Source organism: Cuculus canorus, chromosome 3, assembly GCF_017976375.1.
Source record: "Cuculus canorus isolate bCucCan1 chromosome 3, bCucCan1.pri, whole genome shotgun sequence".
In the NCBI taxonomy this organism is placed as follows: domain Eukaryota; kingdom Metazoa; phylum Chordata; class Aves; order Cuculiformes; family Cuculidae; genus Cuculus; species Cuculus canorus.
The window spans coordinates 54,607,907-54,631,300 of record NC_071403.1 but is presented as its reverse complement, the minus strand read 5'-3'; the positions used below and the strand labels follow the sequence as shown (position 1 = coordinate 54,631,300).

The window sequence follows — 23,394 nt, the reverse complement described above, 5'->3', positions numbered from 1 at the left end:
TCACTCGAAATGCCACAATGTATGTTTTTAAAATGGACTCTGAAAAAGCCCCTTAACCAGGGAGGAACTTGACCATTTAATATACTCTTAAACGCCTTACTAGACCAAAGCTATGCTATATGTTTGCAGGTATGTATGGGGACTTACTCTCACATATGGATTTCTTCCACTTTTTGTCCCCAGGGAGCAGCTCTTTTGCGCACTTAAACAAACTGGAAACAGTTGAAACTAAATTGCGCTATGTAACATGACTCCTGCATTTAGTAGGTTTGACTTTCAAAAATGTGAATACACACAGGACCTGGTGACTTCAATGGCATTTATGGGTGCTTAGTGCTTGTATAAATGTCACACTATTTATAATATATTTCTGTGTCCTTTTTTTATATTCTCTGTTGGCCTCTCTCTTTTCCACTGTGGTATCTTGACTGACATAGTCACATCAGGATGTAGCATGTGTTTGAATAATTAAGAAAATACAAATAAAAGTTAACTTTATTCTAGTCCATATTTTTCCATTGCTCAACCACCGAAGGTAACAGTACTGTTTCACCACTGCTTTATACATTCTATGGAAGAAAAACACTTCTAGGTTTGCAGTGGTTTATTAGATCTTCCAATTATTTGGCCCTAGACTTCCCGCCCCAGGCTTTAGAAAATTGTTTCGGCTATATCCAAACTCATGCCAACTTCCTGGCTTCTCGGCCGCAACCCATCAGTGAGTGCTCTACTAAGAACCACTTTGAGGCTTTCCTTGAACCTCTTCTTCTTGCTGCTTCCTACGAAGAAGTAAACAAGGGGGTTGATGCTACTGTTAACAGTGGAGAGAACGATGGTGACGTGGTTCTGCTGGCTGAGCAAAGACGACCAGTGGTGGTAATTCAGAAGGTATAACAGCCTCATGGGCATGGCAAAGATGAGGAAGACAATAACTGTGGCCACTATGATGATGTAGAGCTTTGACGAATGAGGTCTCAAGGAGTTACGGTGAATTCTGATAACCAAGATCAGGCTGGACACAATCATTAGAGGAATGAAAATCATGAAAGTCAGGATCCATGTGAAGATGAGTAGTGCTTGGCAATGGTTGCCATCGTCGAATTGTTCCTTCGTTGAATCATCTTTGCATGTTAAGTATTCAGCTACTGTCATCAGAAAAGACAGAGCCCACAGAATTGCACAAACAGTTGCCGATTGGTGCTGTGACCGGTGGCATCGGTACCAAATGGGGTAGACAATAGACAGACACCTCTCAATACTGATGGCTGTCAGGAGGTACAGACCAGTATTATATCCGAGAAGGAAGATAATAGATAGTGTGGTGGTTATATAATAGTAAAATCCATATGCGAATCCAAAACCAGCAATGTACTGAATCGACAGAATAAAAGTACAAAGCAGTAAGGAGATGTCAGCAATGGACAGGTGCATGATGTACGCAGTGAATGGGTTTCTTTTGATCTGGAAGCAGAGGCACCAGAGGACAATTCCATTTTCACAAAAACCCAGGAAGGAGATGATCATAATTACCCAAAGTGGGGTCAATATCTCCCAGACCCTTTCCTGTGTAGAAATGTTTCTGTGCATTGAGATGTTCCCTGTGCCTTCGCTGGGATGAAACATTATGTTTGACTCATCCATGGGGAAAGCTCAAGTTTGGATAGCACAGCTCTTCCTTCTGTAAATATGTATAAAAATACACTGTGAGTGTTGTGTGCTCCTCATCTCCCCTTTTTCTTTCTGTTTTGTGGCCTATCAATTTCTGGTCGTATCTGAAAGCCTTAGCAAAAGGAAAAACAGCTTTGGAACACTATTGCTAGTTGAAACCCAGTTGGAATTACTCTAGGAGTTAAAGATCGCTAAGCCTATCGTGCTAGCAGAAATCTTGAGCTTTCTTCTCTATGAGGTTCAAGATATCAGTGCTAAACTACAGCTACAGAGATACTCTCAAAGAGCTATTGGACAAGCAACATCTCCCTCATGTTGCAAAGTTTCATGATACAGTGGTCACAGGTTGCATTAGTGGTTCTTGTTAGAGCCTTAAATTGTTCCCAGACAGGTCTATTCAGCTCCCGTTGAAGCTAATGATATTAATTTTAAGTTAAACACATGTATCTCAAGTGAATTTGGCTCATAAGTTTTTGGTTGTTTTTTTTAAAAAAAATGATGCCAACATATCTTTTCCAGGAAGAACTTTAAGTAAATAAGTAAAAATAATATGTAGTAGCTACTCAGCATCGTATTCCCTCCAAATACAGAGGTGGAGGGAAAGAAAAATTGTTTTGAGACAGTAATTTCTTATCAGCTTTAATTGTCATTTATCATAGCATAATATAATTTAACAACGTTTACACACTCTGAACACTTAGTACAACTGCAAATATCCTGCAAACATTACAAATCCAACCCATCACAAGGAGTAGCTATTCAGGATCCTTGTCATTTGTTATAGTGGTTTTAACTGTTTTGCTGAGTTACAGAACAAGTTCTCCTTTTGTATATCTTCTTTCGGCTGATTTTCACATGAATGTTTCATGCCCCCTTCCATGTAACTTCCAAACTGCCTCTGTGATAACACAGAGTCATATTCAGGCCCCCTGCTGATTTACTGATGTTAACACGGACTACATGTTTGCAGTAAACTTGCCCTGCTGACTTGGTTCATCCATATCATCAGCCTGGTTCTTTAACGTGCCATAATGGAAATTTACCCATACCCTCAAGTAATTAAGAACATCAAATGCAACGTAAAAAGTTTTAATGGAGCAACTTTTGCGATGATCATTTAAAAAGAGCCATTCATCCCACTCATAAATTTTCCTTCATGAGCCCTAGGCTTCCTGGGTTTGAAACAACTTCTTAAGATACAACATCAGAGTTTAAAAAAGAGCATTCAGTAAACAACCCAGGAAGCCTCAGGGCTTGCTGGCATTTAAGCCTGCAGAAAAATGTTAGTGATGATTGTGTTGACTGTGACACCATCTGAGACTCAGACAGAGAGAACAAAAAACATAGCTGAAAGTGTGGCAGAGAAGCCAATGTGAATGCAAAATGTGAATGAACGCAAAATGTGGACGCAAAATGTGAACGCAAAATGTGAATGCAAAATGCGGACGCAAAATGTGAATGCAAAATGTAAATGCAGTGACCAGACTGAGTGGCAAACTTCCCAAAAGCAGTGTTCTGGAAAACTGCAGAGGGAAGGTGCTCAAACATTGTGCTGTTGTGAGTGTAGTAAAGCTTCACAAAAGAAAAGAAGAGAGGTTATCTACTTCAAGTGTTAAAACAAGTAGGAGAGGAAAAGAAGAATTAAAAGATTCAAGTATGAAGGAAAGATTCAAAGTATGAAAAGACTCAAGATGAGTGTTTGATTTGTATCCCTGTGTAAATGGAGCATTTCTCTCTGGAGAGTAAAACAAGGAAAAATTTCTGGACTTACTATGGTCATTCCCACGTGAGAGCATTCAGAGATGAAAGTGGCGAGAATTCTCTCTTTCCAGATACATCCATGGTCTGTTCAGATTTCCCTGAAGCTGCTGGATAATGTTGTCCTTGAAGAAGCTGATGGTTACCTTCTCCAACCATTTGCCTTTGGTAAGAGGGGGAGCAAACAGTGACTGCGACTATGACGCCCTCAAAAAGAAGTGTGCAGTTCTCCCATTGCTCCAAATTTCTGAGGCATGCCAAGCAAAGGGCCCCAGGCTCATCAACTGAGGTTGTGCTTCAAATGGCATCACTCAGTAACTGGCAAGTCATCTAGCTGAAAGCCTGGGAGTTAACTCTTGTGGGAACTAAATGGCAGTATATGGAAAGCTGTCCTGAGCTGCCACAATACCAAGAGACATAGTTTAAACAAACAAACGTGAAGTGAGTAGAAAATCTATTTGGGGATGATAAGATCTGAAGGAAAAATCTCAAATTAGAACAGTGCCACAAAATGTCATCTAAAGTAATACGAGTTGATTTGTAAATTTGTGTTATATTTTTAATAGGAGAAAGAAAGAAAGAAAGAAAGAAAGAAAGAAAGAAAGAAAGAAAGAAAGAAAGAAAGAAAGAAAGAAAGAAAGAAAGAAGGAAGGAAGGAAGGAAGGAAGGAAGGAAGGAAACTAATTAATAGAATGAAAAAAAAATAGAAAGAAACCACAGAGCAAAGAAAATAGGCACATCGTTGTGTTAGTCCCATACATCCATTCCTCTTGGTAAAAACTGTGTCTTGAGGTAATCTACCAAAAGAAAAAAAACAGCCGTGTGAAGTGAAAATCTGTACTTGAGATTTAAACAGTCTCCCCTGAAAAGTTCAAACAGGCCTAGGAGAAGAGAAACTCTTTGAAAAGTCCCTTGAGGATGTCTCCTGCTTTTACCCCAAGTATTAGGTTGTTTTTATATTCAGATATTAGCAGAACAAACATTCTTAGCCAAAAAAGGAGAGAGTTTGCTTGGTCTTTTCCTTTGGATGTTTCACTAAAACTACCAAATCCCCAAACGGGAGAAACTACTAACTAATGTGAGAAATAAATGACCCCAAAGAGGGGGGTCAGAATAAAGTAAGGAAAGAAACAGAGTGAAATAAAAACAATGTCTAATTGCTTTCTGTTGGCTTAAGCTGTCATATACCTTACATTCAATGGCCATGGGACTAAAAATTTCAAATTACCTCTGAAACAGGAAAAAAAAGCTCCTTTCCTGTAGAATGAGATGTGCATATGCTTAACGTTCCAAGACTGACTACTCACTTGGGTTCATAGCCCACTCAGTCTGCTGTGCAAGCACAATCCAAAATTGGGGATGCCCTGGACTCTCTGTCTCCACGAGGCAGGTGATTTGTGATCCCTCTCACTCACATGCACACAGCACCTCCTTCATGACAGGTCCTAGGGTCTCATCAGTCATCATCTGCAAGGCCAGGGCAGCAGAGTGAAACCCGGTCTTGAGGGTAACAGGTCACAAACACAGCTTATACTCAGTGATTTCAGAAAGGTTGAATAGCACTGGGGGATCCTGTGCCTTCAGACCGTTGAAGTGTTTATATCAGATGCTGCCTCGAAATGCAGTGGCTGTTTCTGAATCAGATTAACTAACCAGACATTGAACAAGGAGACTACAACAACAAAGCATGGAACTCCAACAGCCCATGGGACTAGAAATTCGTATTTGCAATAAATTCATGATGGGCCATATAGATACTCTGTTAATTTCAATCTAAACTGAATATACAGCAGACCATGACATGAATGATAATTTATCCTAAAAAAAATCTCTCATGCACTAACCTAGTGGGACAGAGCAGCCTTTCAGTGGATGTAAATCAAATATACTAATACTTTCAAATATCCAGTATGCATGAAGCTAGCGGTGTTACCTCTTTATCATTTTTCTTTGAGCCTTCAAATAATTCTATGTTCTTGTATCTCAAATTCCAGGAAGCAGAAAGCAACCTGGCAAGAACTTACAATTCATTCATTAAAGAAAATCCAATGATCTAGGATTGATAAACCAAATTAGAGGGGTTTATGCAGTTGATATAGGTGCCAGTGTATGAAAGACCCTCCAAGTACCTGGGAGTCAGATGTTTTAATTATGTACTTCCATAAGCCACAACGAAACCCCCTTAGGAATGTGCTTTGGCAGAATTTTCAGGCAGTGCAACTTTTCCTGATGGTCATTCAGTCATTTCCACTTTCCAGATGAAATTCATTCCACAATTATTCAGCTCAAAGAAAGGTTAGAAATTGTGCTTAGGTTTCAGAGCATTGTGGACTGAGGAGCTGAGTTTGAACAACTAGTAGAGGCTGAGAGGCTCACTGGAAAACTGAGGGTTTGTAAGATGACCAAAGCCCAGACAGAGAGCTCTGAGGCACCACGGGGAGCAGAGGACTCTGGGGCACACTGGGGGCAAATGCACAGGTTGTAGGTGTCTCAAGATCCATTAAGGTTCATGGACACTAGGAAAGCCAGAATGACTTACGATTACTCCTCAATCAGTGAAATGCAAATATGATTAAAGTAGAAGTTAGGCTTAGAGTAAACTTTAAGGTTGTTACCCTAACCCAAAACCCACCACAGAACTTGCTAGATGTCTTTTACCCTACTTGTATCATTCTAGTGTATGCCCAGTTCCCTAAAGGGTGGGAATTGATGGATTGTGTTTTATAGGCAAGAGGCATGAGAGATAGATTTATTATTGGCTTCTGCAAAGCAAGGTGAAAGTATTTGTCACCAGCTAGTTTTGAGGCCAGCAGGGATCATCTGTTTATAGATAAAAGTAACATATGTTAGGAGCTAAGATTCAAGAAAACAGAAAATAAAGAGTAAGAAGACTCTGTCCAGAGTCAGGGTTACAATGAAGATTCCTTAGTGGCTGCTCAGTTGTTATAAAGCCAGCTGTAAAATCCTGTTAATGGTATGGTGGGATTATGTTTTTATGAGAACAGTAGGAAATAGCAGGCTCCAAAAGCAAGGATTACTGCTTAATCCTGAAATCCTACTGAGAGATTTCTGACAACCAAAGTTGGTAGGAACGAATTAATCATACTTTTTTTCTGAGTGGTTAAGACCTACTGCATGTTGTTTACGGACAATTCAGTGCTTATGGCAGTGGGTCTGAAAACTAGGTGTATTGTGAGAACCTGTGAAGAATCTTGTCTGAGGTCAGAATAAAGCTTCTAGTGAGATGGGAGGTTTATAGTTACTGTTGGGGTCATACAGACCCCTAAAATAGTTTGGCAAAGCTATTTTCAGATTATTTTTCTATTTGTCAGGGATGGCTTTTCAGGCATTTTAGGTTCTGCTTCGAAATGGATGATGAGAAAATGATAGTTAATAGTGGACAGAAAGCTAGGGGTAGACAGGCCCAAAACCAGTGTGCAGGGCTCTGGAAATCTCTGGAAACAAAGTGAGGTGGCAAGTTAGAGGAACTGTTTACGTGTAACTTCATGGAATGACTGTCATGTGAGCAGGGGAGGATTTGGACATGTTCCTGCTCCTGACTCGAGACGCACCTTCTTTCTTCCTACTTGCACATCTCTGGGTGATGTGCCAGGACTCAGCACTCAGGGGCAACGTCACAGAGCAGGAGGAGCACAGCTTCAGCTCTGCAGTGCCAGGGTGAGGTGTGTGCTGCCTGGGCACGTTTATGGCAGGGGCGAGGACAACTCCAGGGTGGCTCTACTTGTGCAACTCCACAACCAGAGAAGAAATCAGCCTGTTTGGTACAGAAGCTGTAAAGACATATTCATATACCAGGTGGACATGTTTACCTGCCTGGGGTGCAGCACACATAGTGTTCTGGCTGTGAGCTTACAACTCTGTGTCCCATCACAGTGGTGGTGAGGAAGCAGCCAGAGAGCAACTGCAGAGAGATTCCCAAATCAGAGATGGGTGGGGAGCTGAGAGAGTGTATGAGGAAGCAAGAAGTTCTTAGTGATACTGTAGGTATAGGAGAAACCAATATAAAATAACAAGATTTCCTATTGCCCATCTTTCCGGGGTGTTTTTGGAAAGGGGGGGAGGAAAAAAAAATTTAAAAGTTATATAAAATGAAAGGAAAAGTTATTCCTGGGCAAGGAAAAGAATGCATGTCTTTACCAAAACCCACAAGTGTTCACCTCTCAAAGAATCTCCATAACATTTTTCTGAATCTATTGGTTTAGAAGTTTCCTGTGCAAGTGGAAATGTGTTCCCACTCTCGGCTTGCCTCCCACCAAGTCATGCAGAAGGAGAACCTGGGCCTTAATGAAATACAGAGCAGCTGTCTTCTTTCTTCACCAAGTAGCCTTGCATCTCTCTGCGCTCTGATCCACTCCTGGTCACACTTTGCCTCTTTGAGGCCTTGGCCGTTATCATTCAGTTCCCTGCAAAGCCTCACCAACATTTTTTCCCTCTCTGCGTAAAAAATTGTAACGAGTTCTTCAAAAAACCTTTCTTATTCAGACAGATCCTATCTTCAGCCAGCCACACTGAATGCAAGGAGGTCTCCTCTGTCCTTGGGTTTCAGAAGCTCTTCAGTCCTAACATGCGTAGCAGATGGCAGCTTTTGCCTTGGGGACAGTGGGGTCTGTCCCCAGAAATCTGCCCTCGCTAAAATCCTTCCGAGTCTTATTTCCCCCTTGGGCCAGTCACCAATAGCACAAATGCTAGCACCAAACCCAGCATCATCACACATCAGAAGAGAAAATACGCTGCACCTGCCTGCTGGCAGCCCCACCAGCTACCAAGCATTAGGACCGCCACTGCTGTGTAGTGTAAGACAATAGAGGAAAGAGTATTTTCATTCTACATTTTCATTTTATGTATGTAAGACAATACAGGAAACTATTGGAGAGAGATAGGATAAGAATGGAAGTAATAACTTGGCATACACGTGTAACTAGTATAGGCAGTTTAAACCATTTATCTATAGTTGTGCAAAGTAGAAGTTACAGGATTAGAAAATATGAGAGAGGCATGACAGAGAGGAGTCAGAGCTTTCCATGACAAAAGGTTGGAAGAAGTGGTTTGTGCACCAAGGAGCCAGTAAATTTAGCTTTTCCTTTGTTTAGGTTGAGATAAAATGGGATGGTCATGTCCAGTTACCTCATATAGACTAAGACATTTTGTATTCCCATCAAGATAATGAAAGAAGGGTCTGGTACCATAGTGCTCTGTTGTTCAACCTGTGTTATTTTCAGAGATTCCCATTTATAGATGTTCAAATCCTTCTTGACTAAGTTGTATGAAGTGCTTTCCATAGTAAGAAAGACTGCCCCGAAATAATCTTTATTCCTGATAGTACTAATCTCCATGTTTCCTTTTTTTTACCCCTCTTTTAATTTGTATTTTGTATCACATACTCATCATTTAAGGTCCCCTTCAACCCAAACTAGTCTATTCTATAATTTACATCCATTTCCAACCTATCACAGAAGTTAGCCATTATTCTTTACTTGCTCTCTCCATTGCAGGAATAGGTGGCTAAATAAAATGTTTGATGCTCGTTACTATGAAACCTTAGTCTCATTGGTTGGGTTCAGTGATTTTTTGACTGAGGTCTGGTGATGCACCTATCTCCTTGTACTCTGCTCCTACACACAAGAGAAATAGCTATGGTGCTGGGGATCCCTTCTACTGGAAAATTATTTAGAAGGATGATAACTGCTCTATGGAAGCACCACTACTTCAAAAAATGAAAGTAGATGACATAGGAATTGTTGACAGCCTTCTCAGAACATGCTTTATACTCAGCCAGGATAGGTCTGTGACTCCTCAGGGCAACACCCTTACAAGCCATTTAATAGCATGCTTACAAATGTAATTGCTCTGTATGGATGTAATCAGGTAATAAGCAGTAAACAACCAGATCTTTGTAATGACATGATTGAAAGCGCTATGTATTGCTATACGATGCTGGGGTTTAATGAAGGAATTTCTAGCTGAACTATGAAAGTGGTCTAAAAGTCTATGGAGTAATTCAGTATTTTAAACACAAAATTTCATTGTGGATATCACATCGTGGTTCTGCAGGGAAACTGTAGCCCAGTTTTTTTCATGTCTCATTTCTCCTTTATTGGATGGAACCTCCCACAGTGCACCACAGAATAGGACTTTGTAATACAACCCTGTTTTCTCTTGCTGTCTGATTGAGGGCCTAATTGACAGAGATGAACTAGGGCATGGTGCATCAAAACATAAAGTCAGAAGGGAAATACTTCTTTCTACTTTAGGATTTTTCTCAAATGCTGACTTTTTTAAATTAAGAATCTTCTTTTGAGTAAATTTTCCTATATTTCAGGCTGCTTCTAATACTAGTCTCTTTTCAAAGACAAAACACAGACTGAGAGGCAACTCATATTTTTCTAGGTGATCCAGCTTGAACACAAGAACGAAACAAGCTCATGCAGATTTACTCCATAAAGCCAGCAGGTCACTGAATGAAAACAGTGAATTATCTGTCTCTTCTATCAAGCATATATACCTAGACTGGATCTAGGTATCAAATGAAAAAGCCATTACATTTTCTACAAAGGGATATTTTTAAGGTGTAGCAAGAGCACAAAACATTGTGAGGATAGATGTTGTGAGTCCTGTATTTCCTCTGTCTCAGACTTCCTTAAACTCATAAAAATTCCTCCTCTGCAAAATGGGAGTAACATGGGGGCACTGGGAGGATAACTTCAAATCTGTGAGATGCTTAGCTAGCATAATATAAATACTAAAAATACAAGGAATTCACCTAATACTTCAACCTCACTAACACAATAAAACAGAGTTTGATTCTATTACAGCAAAAACAAGTGCTCTTGGCTGTTTTCCCCCCCCCGTCTTTTCCAACTTTCTCCTTTATACCTGCAATAGAAATGGAACAAGATGCTTAGTTGTGGTAAATCATCACAAAGCCATGGAAATCATTGTCAGTAAAAGAGGTGATAATTCAGCCTCTGCACAGGCAAAAGGGCTGCTCTTGGACATGCCAGGCTCATGATTTCTGTCTTCCACAGCGATGTGGTGGTACATCTTGCCAAAGCTTCAGCATGAACATCAATATTGGCTGTGTCATCAGTTTGCTTCCAGAAACAGTATTGACTTGTTCTCTTCTACTCGTAGGTTGATTTATTAACAGCATTTGCTCTGCAGAGTTGAGATAACACAAAATAAGTTAGATAATGAACAACAATCAACTGAACTGCAGCTGGAGATGAAGAAACTGAAGTTCTGCATTTTTTAGGAATTCCACTTCATCCTACACCAAAACATCACATTCATTCTTCCTTTGAGGTGGGGAGGTTACAGACACTACCACATTCTCACCCTACTTAACAGGTAATTAAAGTGTGTTCAGACACACTTGAAGTCTCAGTCTTTTGTCAATAAAAAATACTTTCCTCAGACTTTAGATGCTGCAGAGACTGTTGCTGCCTCTGTTTCCTGCTGAACACATTTCTTACGACTATGTTTTTTCTTCCTTGTCATGCTTTCCCTTTTATCTTTCAATGTCAAGGACACACTGTTTTTCTTGCCCTATGAGCAACACACCGTGTCTGTGTGGCTCATGGCCGTGTGATGCATGCTGCTGGCCACAGTCAGGGCTTCAGGATGTGTCCCAGCTGGGTGGTCATATCTGCTTGTGTACCTATGGTAGGATGGAGTGGGGCTGAGCTGGCTGTGCAGAGGAGAGCCAGGGTAGCACAGAAATGTTCAAGTTATCACTAGCTCCCAACCAGCACAGTCCCAGGGAAAAAACATGGGATATAGCCCTGGCAAGAAGCATTTGACTACACTTTAACTACTGATGAGGTGCTTTGATTAAAAAGCTAGAAGGCTGGTAGCTCTGTATCATCTGTCCTGCTTCTCTGCCTCACTGTCCTACATTGTTTTCTCCCAGTTCCTGGCCTAATCTTTTAATATCTTGTTGTGGTTTGCATGCATCGGCGTTCCCACTGATGGGAATATGCATTCCCATTTAAGAGCAGAGTTTACAAGGATGACTCAAGGTACACTTAATACCCATAACAGATTGAATTCTCTCCACCTACATTGTCATGCGGGCTGTTCTGCTGTGGTACAAGGAACTCAGACTCTGATTTGAGATATATTCTCAGCAAAGGTATTTCCATAGTAGTCCTCCAAATATGAATTGATGGAAGGAGATAACAAGTTGTCAGTCACAGAGCTATACAGCGCCTCCTCTTCAGGCTGAATGTACCAATACTCCAAAGGACTGTATAGTATATAATATGCATAATATTTAAACACATACAGATATCTTGCCAAAATTAAACTTGCTACTTTCCCAGGTGAAAAAAGGCTTAGCTTCTGGTGTTCTGTTGGGGGAGACAGGGATGGTGGAAGGAAGAACCAGTAAGAGACTAGAATATAATTGATATTGTAGAAACCATATTAGTCAGAAGAGAAAAGACAGGTAAATAAATTGATAAAATAACTAGACAAACTGCATCTCATTCTTTTACTGGAAAGTTTTGGAGACATTGTGATGGCTGAAGACCAAAATCAGAGCTGTCTTTTGACAGTGGATAAAGATTGAGTGTCATCCTTCAGAGCTGTCAAGTGACTCCGGGGCAGAGTCCTGAAACAGATGCCAGGGGGGTGATGGGCTGCCCCCTTGTTTTCAAATAAATTATATACTGGATTTAATAGGAGAGAAGCAGAAGTGCAAAAACACAGAGCAAGGAAATGGTCTTAAAGCAGTCAGCTGCCAGCAGGTCACCACTGTTCTGGGCCAGCAGCACCATGTTGGCTCTGCAGACAAGGTGCAGGCAGGCAGTGCCAGCGCAGAACTGCCCGGGCATCCTTAGTGTGCACTGCCTGCTCTGCTTTCTACCTCCATGGATTGCTTTGGTGCTAGAGACTGTGCAGATGAGTGAGTTTCTGAAGCTGGTGCTAAAGGGTCTACTGCACAGTGATGACGGTGGAGGTCATGGCACTCACCCTCTCCTGCCACTGTATGCTAGTGATGACCTGTGTGTGACAGGGAGCTCCAGGAGATCCACGGAGACGGTGGCCAGTTACCCTGAGAGCCACAGACAGCACCATGTCAGGATGACAAGGCAGTGGGCTTCATCCCTCACATGTCAGACGAGTCACTGAAGTCCATGTCTCTTGGACCATGACTGTCAGCTTTATGACTGTGCTGTGACAGAGGAGGCAATGTGGAAGGATGCTGGCCAGGACTTGCAAACACGCATTTTTTTGTTCCTGATAGTCTCCATGTGCATCTACTAATACTGTTTTGGCAGAGTTAAGCTACAGTACTGAATCTGTGAGCCCAACAACAGCGAATGAGCTCCAGGCTACAGAGTGCTCCTTATTCCCAGGTAACTAGTTTTACAGGGGGTTCTTGCATCTTCTCAGCTACTTCATCAAGCTGGTATGTGTACCTGAGGATGGGATCAGGTTGGAGGCTCTGAAAGCAAAGGCCTTGTATGGTATATGAAAAACTAACTCTTCTGAAAGGCACACTTAATTCAGCATGATTTAAACCACATGGTTTAAAACACATCACCTAAATTCAAGCCTATGTCCAGGCATTTCATTCAATCAAGGCTTAAATGTTTCAGTCCTGGGAAGAAACAGCTGAGGAGGTGGCACTGTCTGCCCCATAATTGCAAATGCAAAACTTTCTCATGACGATTATCACACGGTAGGTGCAAGTTTCCTGAAGGCATAGCGTGCCAGACAAAACAAGGCCAGGCTTTTCAAGCATTCATCCCCTTGTGTCAGTGGTGAAACACACTTCCCCAGTGGAAACATGTGATTGAGTAAGCTTAATTATACCTCCTGGCTTCCCAGATCAGGTCTTTATGTTAATGCAACAGGAGATACATTCTCTGCCAAGAGCACTCCATGATTGCAGTAACTGGCATGATCTTCCAGAGTGGTAATACTCATATTTTTCCTTGTTCCTCACATATCTCAAACATCACTCTTGTATCACAACTCAATCAACATCTCGTATCACTGTTGGATGTGGCTGTTGTAGCACCACAAGGTGAATTATATGTTTGTGCTTTGAAAAGCCTTTCTTTCCATTCAAAACGTTGCATAACAGTCAAAATCCTTCTGGAATAGGCACAGGTGGCCCCTCCCTTCTAGGGTGATTTCTTTCTCATATGGCAAAGCTAAGCTGTTTCTCTGAGATGGGCATTTGGAAACACTTGTGGGGAAAGGAGGGGAAGCATTTCCTTTTTGGGCCTCTGCCCTGGTGCCTTCCACTCTTGGATAATTTCACAACCTGATGGATGTAGAGGCCAGAGATGTCCTCCTGGGGCTAGGCAAAGGCCTGGGCTGCCAAATCATCTGTTTGACAGCTGATTGGAAAACAAACAAATCTTAAAATAGTATTTCTGCCATTGCATTGGCTTCAAATTTTAAGCCTTACATCGAATTGGACCAAGAAAAAGGTGCAGAGTGAGCACCACTAAAATAGCTGCTGTGCCTCCTTTGTCATCTGTATAACTCCAACGTCCACAGCTTTCCTCTGTTCTTGTACAATCAGTGGACCCTTCTTCCTTTATGCCTGTTTCTTGGTTCCTTTTTTTTCACTCTGCCCTTACTTACATCATCTATGTTCCCTGTAGCTCTCCATTGAGGTGTTAACTTCCTTCTTGTGACCACTAGAAATGCCAGACAAAGCTTGAGACATTGGGAAAATGAAAAGAGAAGTATGATGAAAAGATAAAAATACGGAAAAAAGCCATGTGACTTTTTCCTTTACTTCAGTGCAGACAGAGCCCTCAAAGCACGAGTGAAACCAGTACGGAGAGCATTCATCTTCAGTGTCTCCCTGCAACATCCCATCATTGCATTTCTACCCAGCAGGTCACCACACTCAGTTTAATCATACTCTGATTCATGCCCTTCTCTGGTCACACCACCAAAAATAAAAGCTCTTCTTTCTCTACACACTCATTCCAAAATTACCCACCAGCTCCAGGGGACTGTCCTCAACCCCTCTTACAATGCGGTCCTTCTATCTCAGACAGAGAATTTATTTTTCTCCAAATGTTTACAGGCAATCTTTATATGCTACAGGTCTTCCAGGACACAGACAGACACACGCAACAGGGAATCTCTCTCTTTCCTAATTTAGGCAGAAGCGGAAGCCTTCTCTTTCATCTTCACCCTTTAGATTTACTGACCGTTGAGGAAACGTTACCTTCTGGGTGGCTTTGTGCATTTCCCCCAGTTATGACATCAACCCTGGAGCTTGTCTAAGTGCACGTGGTGACTTGCCTCAGCCTTGCCTTTTGCTCTTCCTCCATGTGGCTCATCTGCAGATCATGGGACATCGCTAACCTGCTCGGTGAAGAACTCGTGAGCTGGATTAACCAGGGTTCCCCTCATCACGAGCGTGGTGGCTGCCACTGAACGTATGCAGTTCTTCACATGCACAACTAACCATTTTCCTCAAAAATTAGCACAATGGTATTATTCAAGATAAAAGTAATTATTTTTAAGCATGTCTTCAATGTTGTAATTATTGCAACAGCTCCAATTTAAACCTCCGGAAAAAAGTTACCCTTCAGCTTGACTGGTAACAGGACCCAGTCTGAAGCTTGCTTGAAGCTTAACTTTTACTTTTGCAGAGGAAAACTGCCTGTGAAGCGCAATATTTTCCTCCAGTTAGGAAATTACATGATTACTTATGTCAGGCAGTATCTAAAAGCACCAGAGTGCATTGGCCTGGCTGACAAGGTTGTATCTCTTCTAACATGACAGAGCACCTGGGCTGGAAAATGATCTGGTCATCAGAGGACTGTGGTTCCTGGACAAGCTGCAATAAGAATGGGCAGAAAATCCTGAATACCTTTAGGAACAAGTATGATTGTCTTAAATATGCAGATTTCTTTTTTCTATATAATAACAAGAAATCAGGCTTTGGAAAGTAAGAGCTGCCTTCTAGTCCTGCATTCCCACTTACTTCAGCACATTATTGATCTCACTTCAGCTTAGAGAAACAAAAAAACCCCAGCATATTCTCCTTTACATCTGTTCTGCTCTTGGGAATTCTGGATTCGCGTGCTATGCCTGCAGCAGTGGTACTAATAAAGTCTGCTTATTTAGCTTTAATCTTGTTCATGGGTATGTCTGGGACTTTTTGTTCCTGTTGAACCAGTGGAGCCTTCAGCATCCTGTTTGCTTGGGTTTGCAAGTCTTGCAAGCCAGAGAGTTGTCTGAAAAAGAAGGCAGCCATCTCCTGCAGTTCCCTGGAGACCAGAGCAGCCTTAAACAACTGCAATAGCCCTTGCTTATAGCTACTTCCTCCTTCAAGGGAGCCAAAAAAGCATGAGGCTGCCACAAGGCTCATGCCCTGCCCCAGGAAGGACATCATAGGGATGGTAGGTTAGGGTGTTGTAAGCATAAAACAAGCAAATGCAAGTCTTAACAAATGCCTCATGGCCTACTTTGATAATGAAAGAAAAGTAATTTGAATTGTAATACTGGCTGGCTTATTGTTTTAAATCAATGCAAGGTAGTACTCAATTTTTTTTGAGCCTTTTTAATTAATGGGAGTATACAAAGAGGTGCTTAAACAGCCTAAAGGCGTTTTGCCATTTCATTCAAAACTTGGAGATTAAATGGACCAGAATAAAGATTTCATCCCAAATGTAATTCCACCCCCTCGCCCCCAGTTTTCATAGTCTTGTTTTTAAAGAGCAATGGTAGGGTTTTATACACTTTTAAAATACTTGCGGTCATTTGCTGTTAGCTGTCTAAAAGCAGATTGGTAAGGCAGTGCTTCGCCTTTGTTGACAGTAGATAACGCAGGACACACTGGGGAAGGTCACAGTGACAGGGCTGAGTCCCCAGCCCGTCCTCACAACAGACATTGGGGCTGTGTCTCAGGGTAAACCTACGGCACCAACAGGCTCTCCCCTTATCTGTTGGATACAGAAAACGATTGAAAGCAGCACACCAGAGCTGGAGTGGTCAGCGTTGCATGCCTAGTTAGATCCTTGGAGATAAATTATAGTGAAGTTCATGACTTGTGAAAAATATAGGCCCTCGTCCCACAAAGCACTGAATATTATTGGCTGTTATTATCATAAACAGGGTAAAAGATTCTCGGTACTTTAAAGCTGGTAGTTTTTTCCCAAGCCTATAGAAACATGGGCAAACTACACTAGACAGCAAAAGCTGCAAGATAACGTGATACTGTGAGTTATGTATATATACTGTGTATATTTATGGATTAATACAAACTATTAATTACTTTTTTAACGCAGAGTGACACAAATAATTTTGATTGATGACGTTGTGTGCTCTAAAAATTTACAAACCTTTTAGTTCCATAAACAAGACCTTAGCTGTGGTGATTTTTTTCTTTGATGATAGTTACGATTTTATCAGACTGGTTTCCATGAAAAGTACTTAGTAGGTGACCAAGCATATTTAATACAGACAATTCGCTAACATGGTCACATTTGCTGGGTCTTTATCACAAGAGAAGAAGCATTCTTCACTGATTTGGGGCTCTGGATTCCTAATACTTATACACAAAAGTAAGATCTTTTCTTTTTTTCTAGTTATATCTTTGCATGCAGTGCTATTTAAATCAGAATCTCTGCTATGCCATCAGCTCAATACTGTCAGCTTGGAGGTTTACACAACTAGGAGACTTTTATTTCTAACTTTTGCAGAAGTCCTCTTCAATGAGCAGATTTATCTCTGCAAGAAAGTATTTTTTGTCCCCTTTTTTTTGCCTGAGCTTTTTGTAACCCTGCTGTAACGGTGAACTGGGAATCACTCAGTAAAACAGCTGTCATAGAATATGCAGTACAAAATGTGTATTGGCTTTAACTCTGTTTTTTTTTGATGAACATATCTCTCCTTTGGTGAAGTCATTTTGCTTTATTAAAGCAGCATTCGAAGGTACTATTCTCCTCCTAAAACATCGGACACATGAGAAATTAAGTTCTTTGTAACCTCTTTGAATTATAATACCTATGAATTTCTAAGCTATTTGATGAGAAGATGCTGATATTTTTCCATTGGCCTCAGTAATGCAAACTGATGGCAGAATAACCCCATTTGCTGACGGAAAAGAGCTCATACTTTAAGTGACACCATGACAGGGTGCAACACTGCGCTGTCGCCCATTACAGACCTTGCAAAGTGTAACAAGACCAAATCCAAGGGCTTAGAAGACAGCACGTTATTTCTGAAGGCAGTCTTTGTCAGGTGAGTGCTTCCCACCGCATCTTTGGGATTCAGTAGGAATGGTATCATCCTCTGGTTTCTGTGCTCCAAAACAAAGAGGAACAAATTTATTGTATATATGCAAAATCAGGCCATCCTCGATGTAATCTCCACCCTAGTATTAATGGACCTGCGGTCACCTGTTTCAGGGAAGCTTCTCGGCTATCACAGCGCTGGGCATGGTTTTCTCCACTGGGTACAATTCCGGTCCTTCCTTTTGACAGCTGACAGCGAAGTGCAGAGGGTCCTGTTCCCCACACAGCACCCGTGCATTTGGCCTGAGCCCCTCTCATTCTGCATACACAGTCATGTTCCAAGTGTCTCTTGTCTGCTTAGAGGGAGGGAGGATTTCATCAAATGAAGGACACACAAGCTCTGCTCACTGAGCAACAGTGCAATTATTATTTCCACATCTGACACAGATTTCCTAATTTTTATCTGCCTTATGGTTCTCGCGAGTCTGATCTTGCTCATCACTGTTCCCAAAAGGCCTCCAAATGAGGCTTGACGCTGCCATCGTTGTCACCATCGCAGCATTCCTCATTTTTGCTATGCCTGCTAGACTGGTAACCAGCGTGAAACACGGATTTCTTATGTTGCTACCGTACAAGATCATTTAAGTCTCTGCTTCATTCAACATCACCAACAGCAGTGCAAACCCTCCGGTCACCTACTGTGTTGGAGGATGGAGGAAGATGATGCTCAGAGAAGCCATTCAGAGAGCACTTCAGAGAGCCTGGGATGGGACAGGGAGAGCAAGTTGAGAGCAGAAACACTAGGACAGATCAGAAACCCAGGAGTTTAGTTACAAGACCCCCCAGAGGGGATGCAATCTGCAGGTGAATATGTTTTTCAGACTTACGAAGACTATAAAGACAGCGAATCACTACATGAGATTACCAAGGAACACTTCACAGCCTTCAGCACAAGCAGATTTTGAAGAGGAGGTTAAACAAGCAGCAGGAGGTGTTGTCAGACCCATGGAGACAAAACCAAAACATTTTTCCATCCCTAAAGAAACTCTGAAAAGTTTAAGCAAACTCTGCTTTTTTTTGTAGGTGAATTCAAGTTTTCTTGGAAAAAAACGCACATAATCCTCAACATTTAATTAAGATAGAATGTTTCATATCTCAAAAAATGGAACACAAGCAGATACAGGACAGGGAGCTGCCGTTTGGGTATTGCAGGGGTAAGGAGTCAAGGGAGCAAAAGACATTCCAACCACCCTACCTTGCAGGGAAGGCAGCCTTCCCTGCCTAAAAAAGAAAACTAAAATCATGCAAGGTCCCTGCCAGAGTGATTCAAGGGAAATTTCCTCCCAGTTCCCAGATGGAACAAGCTGCTTGAGCAGACTAAAGGGTGTAGGGAAACCAGCTCCAGTGCGGAAGGTCGATGATGGGCTGGCTGCCCAGTGCCAGGGCATCAGCATGGGTCCAGGCTGGCTCTGTCACCCATGGAGAGCAGGGTACAGCGTGGGCCAACAGTGGCTGTATTCAGCTGACCCGGGACACCTGCCTGGGAATAAGAGACCTGTGTACACAGAGCAGAGTACTATCCTTGCTCTAGAAAAGTTGTGCGGAGAGGGGTGGAATCCGTGTTTCCAAAGAAAGCTGCATTCATTTTTATACTTCAGAGATGGAGGAGGAGAGTAGCAGGAAAGAAACGCCGACCCTTGCTGCAAGTTGCCATCTCCTTGTGTCAGCTGCTTCAGCCCATTGCTGGTGGCCTGAGTGGGCTTTGCGCTGATGTGGCAGATCAGAAGGTTAACATGCAAAATCCCAAAAGAAGTAGTAACCTTCAGTGAGGAGGAAGCAATGTGCAGATGAAGGTGCCAAAATCTCCAGCCTTAGGCTAGAGCCCAGGTTCACCCTGCAGATCATCAGCAGCAGACCCTTTCACATCACCCTCTAGTCCCTAATTACCTATTCCTGTCCACTCTCTCCAAATCCAGCTTGTTCTCCCAGCCCCTCTACCCCCTGTGGAGAGGCAAAGCCCGTCTCTCTCCCACTTTTGCTGATGCTGGGACCTGATGGAAGCCAACAGCTGGGAAGAAAGGGTAGGACCAGAGTCCTCCTTTACTCTTGCATTTGCCAGCAGGGAGGCTGCTAGTCTTGGCCTTTGTGCTGGGAGTTCATGACCACTGCTGCAGCACAAGTACGTGTTCCTTGGGAACCACCTGCAGCAAGGGGACAGCAGTGCCTTGCACAGCAGCAGCCTTGCCCTCAGCACAGTGACCCCACCACGGGTCAGCAGCCACCAACAAGTGCAATTGGTTCTTCCAAGTGCCTCCCACAGCAGTGACACCACTTGAGGCACACAGGTAAAGGACGCTGAGCTCAGCAGTGGGTGTGGATTTGGAGGTGCCGCCCAGACTGTACAAGTATTTGGGAGTCTAAAGATGGCAACAGGTTCCAATGGGATTAAGAAGAGCTATGGATGCGCTTCTGTCCTCCACGGCCACACTCTTCTCTTATGCTAAATTATGGTACATGTAGGATATTCATCAGTGCAAGCTGTGGAGCAGGAGCATCCCCACTTTACAGGGATGCCTCTGGTTGCAGACAACCCCAGACACCCCTTGCTGAGCAGCTAGCCCCGAGCCACCCCCTGGAGGCTGCAGGACTGCCGGGGAGGCCCAGGAGCCCAGCGTGTCTCCTGTGGCATCAGTTCCCATGACCCAGCAACCCTACGGAACAATTACATCAAGTTACTTCAGTCCCACATCCCAGGGGAGGGGGCAAGTTTTGAGCACTACTAAGGCAGCTGTGGGAGCCTGTGGGTTTGCAAACCCTCATATTTATGTAGGAATGGCATAGTCCGTTGTACATGTTTGATGCACAGGACAGACGAGCTCCAGAGGATGAGTGAACAATTGCCTCTTTTGGTCATGCTGGCTGCACTTGTAAGCAAGCAGCTTACTAAACAATGAGAAAATATAGAGAGCGTGACCTTTGGTAACCAAAGCTGGAAGCAAAGCAGAAATTTCTAGCAGTGTATTCTAGAGCAAGCTCAGAATATGCCACAGCTCTGTCTGATCACTACCACTAAGCATTATGGGACAAATAAAAATAGTATTACTTCAAAATACAGAATTAGGATTGCCAACTACTCTTACACTGCTTAGAAACACAGGTGAACTCCAGAGGTGTCAGTGGGTTGAACCAGATCCAGACTTAGAACTGCTTTAGTGTTTCCTTGATTTGTGTATGCCCAGGTGGTGCTGAATAACACTCATCCATGTTTTAAATAGCACTTTTTCATTGTCTTTTTTAACTGGATGTGTTTCTGCAAGATGACATGTGTTTCTCCTGTCTCGTAACCGTTACCTCTTGCAGATTCCATCTCATAGGGATTTTAGAAGCAAGGCTAACTTACAGCACTGGCATTATGTTCTTTGCCAGCTGCCTTGCTGTTGCCATTTTCTTTTAAAGCTTGTCTGCAGAACAAGCATACAAGACCTTGTATAGGTCTATGGGTTAGCACACTTGCTCTAGAAACAGGAGAACCAACCTCAATCAATCCTGTGTCTGGAATGTGCCTTTGGCCATCCTTCTCCCTCTTGCGTGGAGGAGGGAGCGCAGGAGCCCCATTTCCATCATGCCTTTGGTGAAACATCTGTCTGTTCACCTCTACATGCTCAACTGGCTAGGGAGAAGTTGCAAGAGGATTCAACTATTCACCTGTTTGCTAGGATGGCAAGGAGAAAAGCACATTTGAACTCCCAGACACCAAGGATCTGTGTCTCCTTCCCCTGCCCAAGCTGCAGGGCAGGGGTCTGAATGTCAGGCAGAAGCACTTCTGCAGCAGTGCCTGTGCTTAAAAGCAACAAACCCCAGCGCAGGTACCCCTCAGAGCTGGGACTGCCCCGTGCTCTTTCCCTGAGGGTGAGCCTAAAGGTGCTCACAAAATAGTTGAAGTACTGGTTTTCTTAAAACTGGTTAAAATTACAACCTTGAACAAGTTAGTTTCTGCAGCAAAAGAAAGCATAGATGATCTGGGTGAGACACTGAGGCAATACTCTCTCCCTTGTCTCCCACGCATCCTGGCAGTACAACTCTTCTCCACTTTTCATGGCTTCCTGCCCTGCAACAAACTCACAGCTCCCCAGGGAACTCCGGAAGAAAATCTTCCTTTCCATCACCTCTGCCCATATATGTTCTCCTTCCTGTCTCCACCCGTGCTGAGCCTCTCTTTTCTGCCTGCCCCAGTTTGTGCCCTACAGCCACCCTCAGCCATCCTCTGCCCCACGAGCTCCACGTGTCTCTGCTTGGAGACAGCTTGCCTTCCTCCCTACTGCTCAGGCACAACCTTTATAACAAAATATGCAGTGCTTACATATACTCGCACGGGTATTGCTCCATCGGTGCTCCTGGAGGTGTATGGCTAGTCCTGGTGGCAAGTCTTACAAGCTGTCATCTCCAGCTGCAAGAGAACCCTGCCATGAGACACACCACACCTCCAGCGCAGCTCTGACTCACTGCTCCTCCAACAAACCAAGAGATATAGAGATCTGTGCTCTTTCCAGCATCACTGATCTGTATTTCTGTAACACACCTGCCTTACAGAGGGGACAGGGCTGACCCAACGCTCCCCTTCTGAGGGTCCCTTGAGTCAGACGGGGTATAATCACCCCCTTTCGTTAAACATAAGGGTTGTTGGAAGAAATACAGCAGCATTTCCATTTCATGCACTGTCCCCTCAAGTGGTGGAGACTACAGCAAATAGTGGAGAGAGGCTGTTCGGAAAAGCCATGAGAAAAAGGGAAATTAAACTAGAACACAAAAGTCACATCTGTTGCTGCATATGAAGAACACCACAAAGATGTGCTAATGGAGCAGTTGTACAGCAGGGTTTTCCCACATTTAAGGCATACAGACATTTCCTCAGTTGTTTCATCAGCACACAAAAGTTCTGACCCAGCTGCAGTGCTGCAACACAGCCAAAGCCATTCTGGCTTGTTTGGCTAACTCACATCAACAGGGTGAGCGATGCCAGCACTTAGCGCCAAGCTCTAGTTCTTGATTCTTCCAGCAAGACATCTGGAACCTTGACATTCCAAGATGCACCAAGGTTTTCAGCGATGATGTATTCTGAACAAATGGAATGCATAACATCAAGAAGAATTGATGCAGCACTAGAAAACATACATTTATAAAACCTTTTTCTGTATAAAAAGAATGCCACAACTTTTAAGAGGTAAATCACACTGTCCTCCAATGCCAGACTGGCATATTGTCACTGAAGCCACAAAAAGCAAGAATGATGTTTTCAGGAATATTTAGACAGTTTTGCCTTTTCCCTGTACGGATCCATAGACATTTTTGCATAATCGGTGTTTGTTGGGATTTTTTTTCAAAATTAATGATAAAATTTCTCAACAACATCCTGGTGTGGTGGTACTTCTTTCAACCCGAGACAATGCTGAGCTTCTCCATTGCAAGACTTCCAGTATAGATGTCCAGCAAAAAGAGGTGCCCTGAGAGGCCTTCAACACGAGTAGAGATGTTATATCAAAACACACATATTTAATTTTGAACATGTAAAATAAAAAGACACAAAGCAAACCCTTCAGTATCAAAAATCAAATTGTTCTTGGAAATAGATATATTCTGATCTGCAACACTCCGTTTGCAGAGCTATATTTTAAATGCACAGCTTCACAACTTGAATTTGAATGTTTTGTTTCATTGAGGCTTGGAATTA

The 23,394-nt window shown here is 42.8% G+C and overlaps 2 protein-coding genes across 4 annotated transcripts in view; both read right to left on the bottom strand.

Annotated features, from left to right (window-relative positions):
• Positions 1-637: 637 nt before the first annotated feature.
• MAS1 (MAS1 proto-oncogene, G protein-coupled receptor) lies at positions 638-3,971 on the bottom strand. Its single transcript, XM_009557716.2, has 2 exons — positions 3,440-3,971; positions 638-1,678 (listed from the first exon to the last, which is right to left on the bottom strand). Exon 2 carries the CDS (start codon positions 1,639-1,641, stop codon positions 652-654), a length of 990 nt encoding a protein of 329 aa, XP_009556011.1. The 5' UTR covers positions 1,642-1,678; positions 3,440-3,971; the 3' UTR covers positions 638-651.
• A 6,317-nt stretch (positions 3,972-10,288) lies between these two features.
• Positions 10,289-23,394, bottom strand: part of PNLDC1 (PARN like ribonuclease domain containing exonuclease 1) — a 29,418-nt gene continuing 16,312 nt past the window's right edge. The window contains exons 20-22 of one of the 3 annotated variants that reach the window (XM_054064028.1): positions 17,832-18,019; positions 17,600-17,731; positions 10,289-10,602 (exon numbers count right to left, since the gene is read on the bottom strand). The gene's annotated coding sequence lies outside the window, so the exon portion shown is untranslated. Of the gene's footprint in view, positions 10,603-16,015; positions 17,732-17,831; positions 18,020-23,394 lie in introns of those variants that run through there. The other 2 variants (XM_054064030.1, XM_054064029.1) reach the window with 2 other exon arrangements.

What these genes read in the sequence shown, in the direction of transcription:
- MAS1 (XM_009557716.2), bottom strand. Translation starts at nt 1,641, where the DNA reads ATGGATGAGTCAAACATAATGTTTCATCCCAGCGAAGGCACAGGGAAC.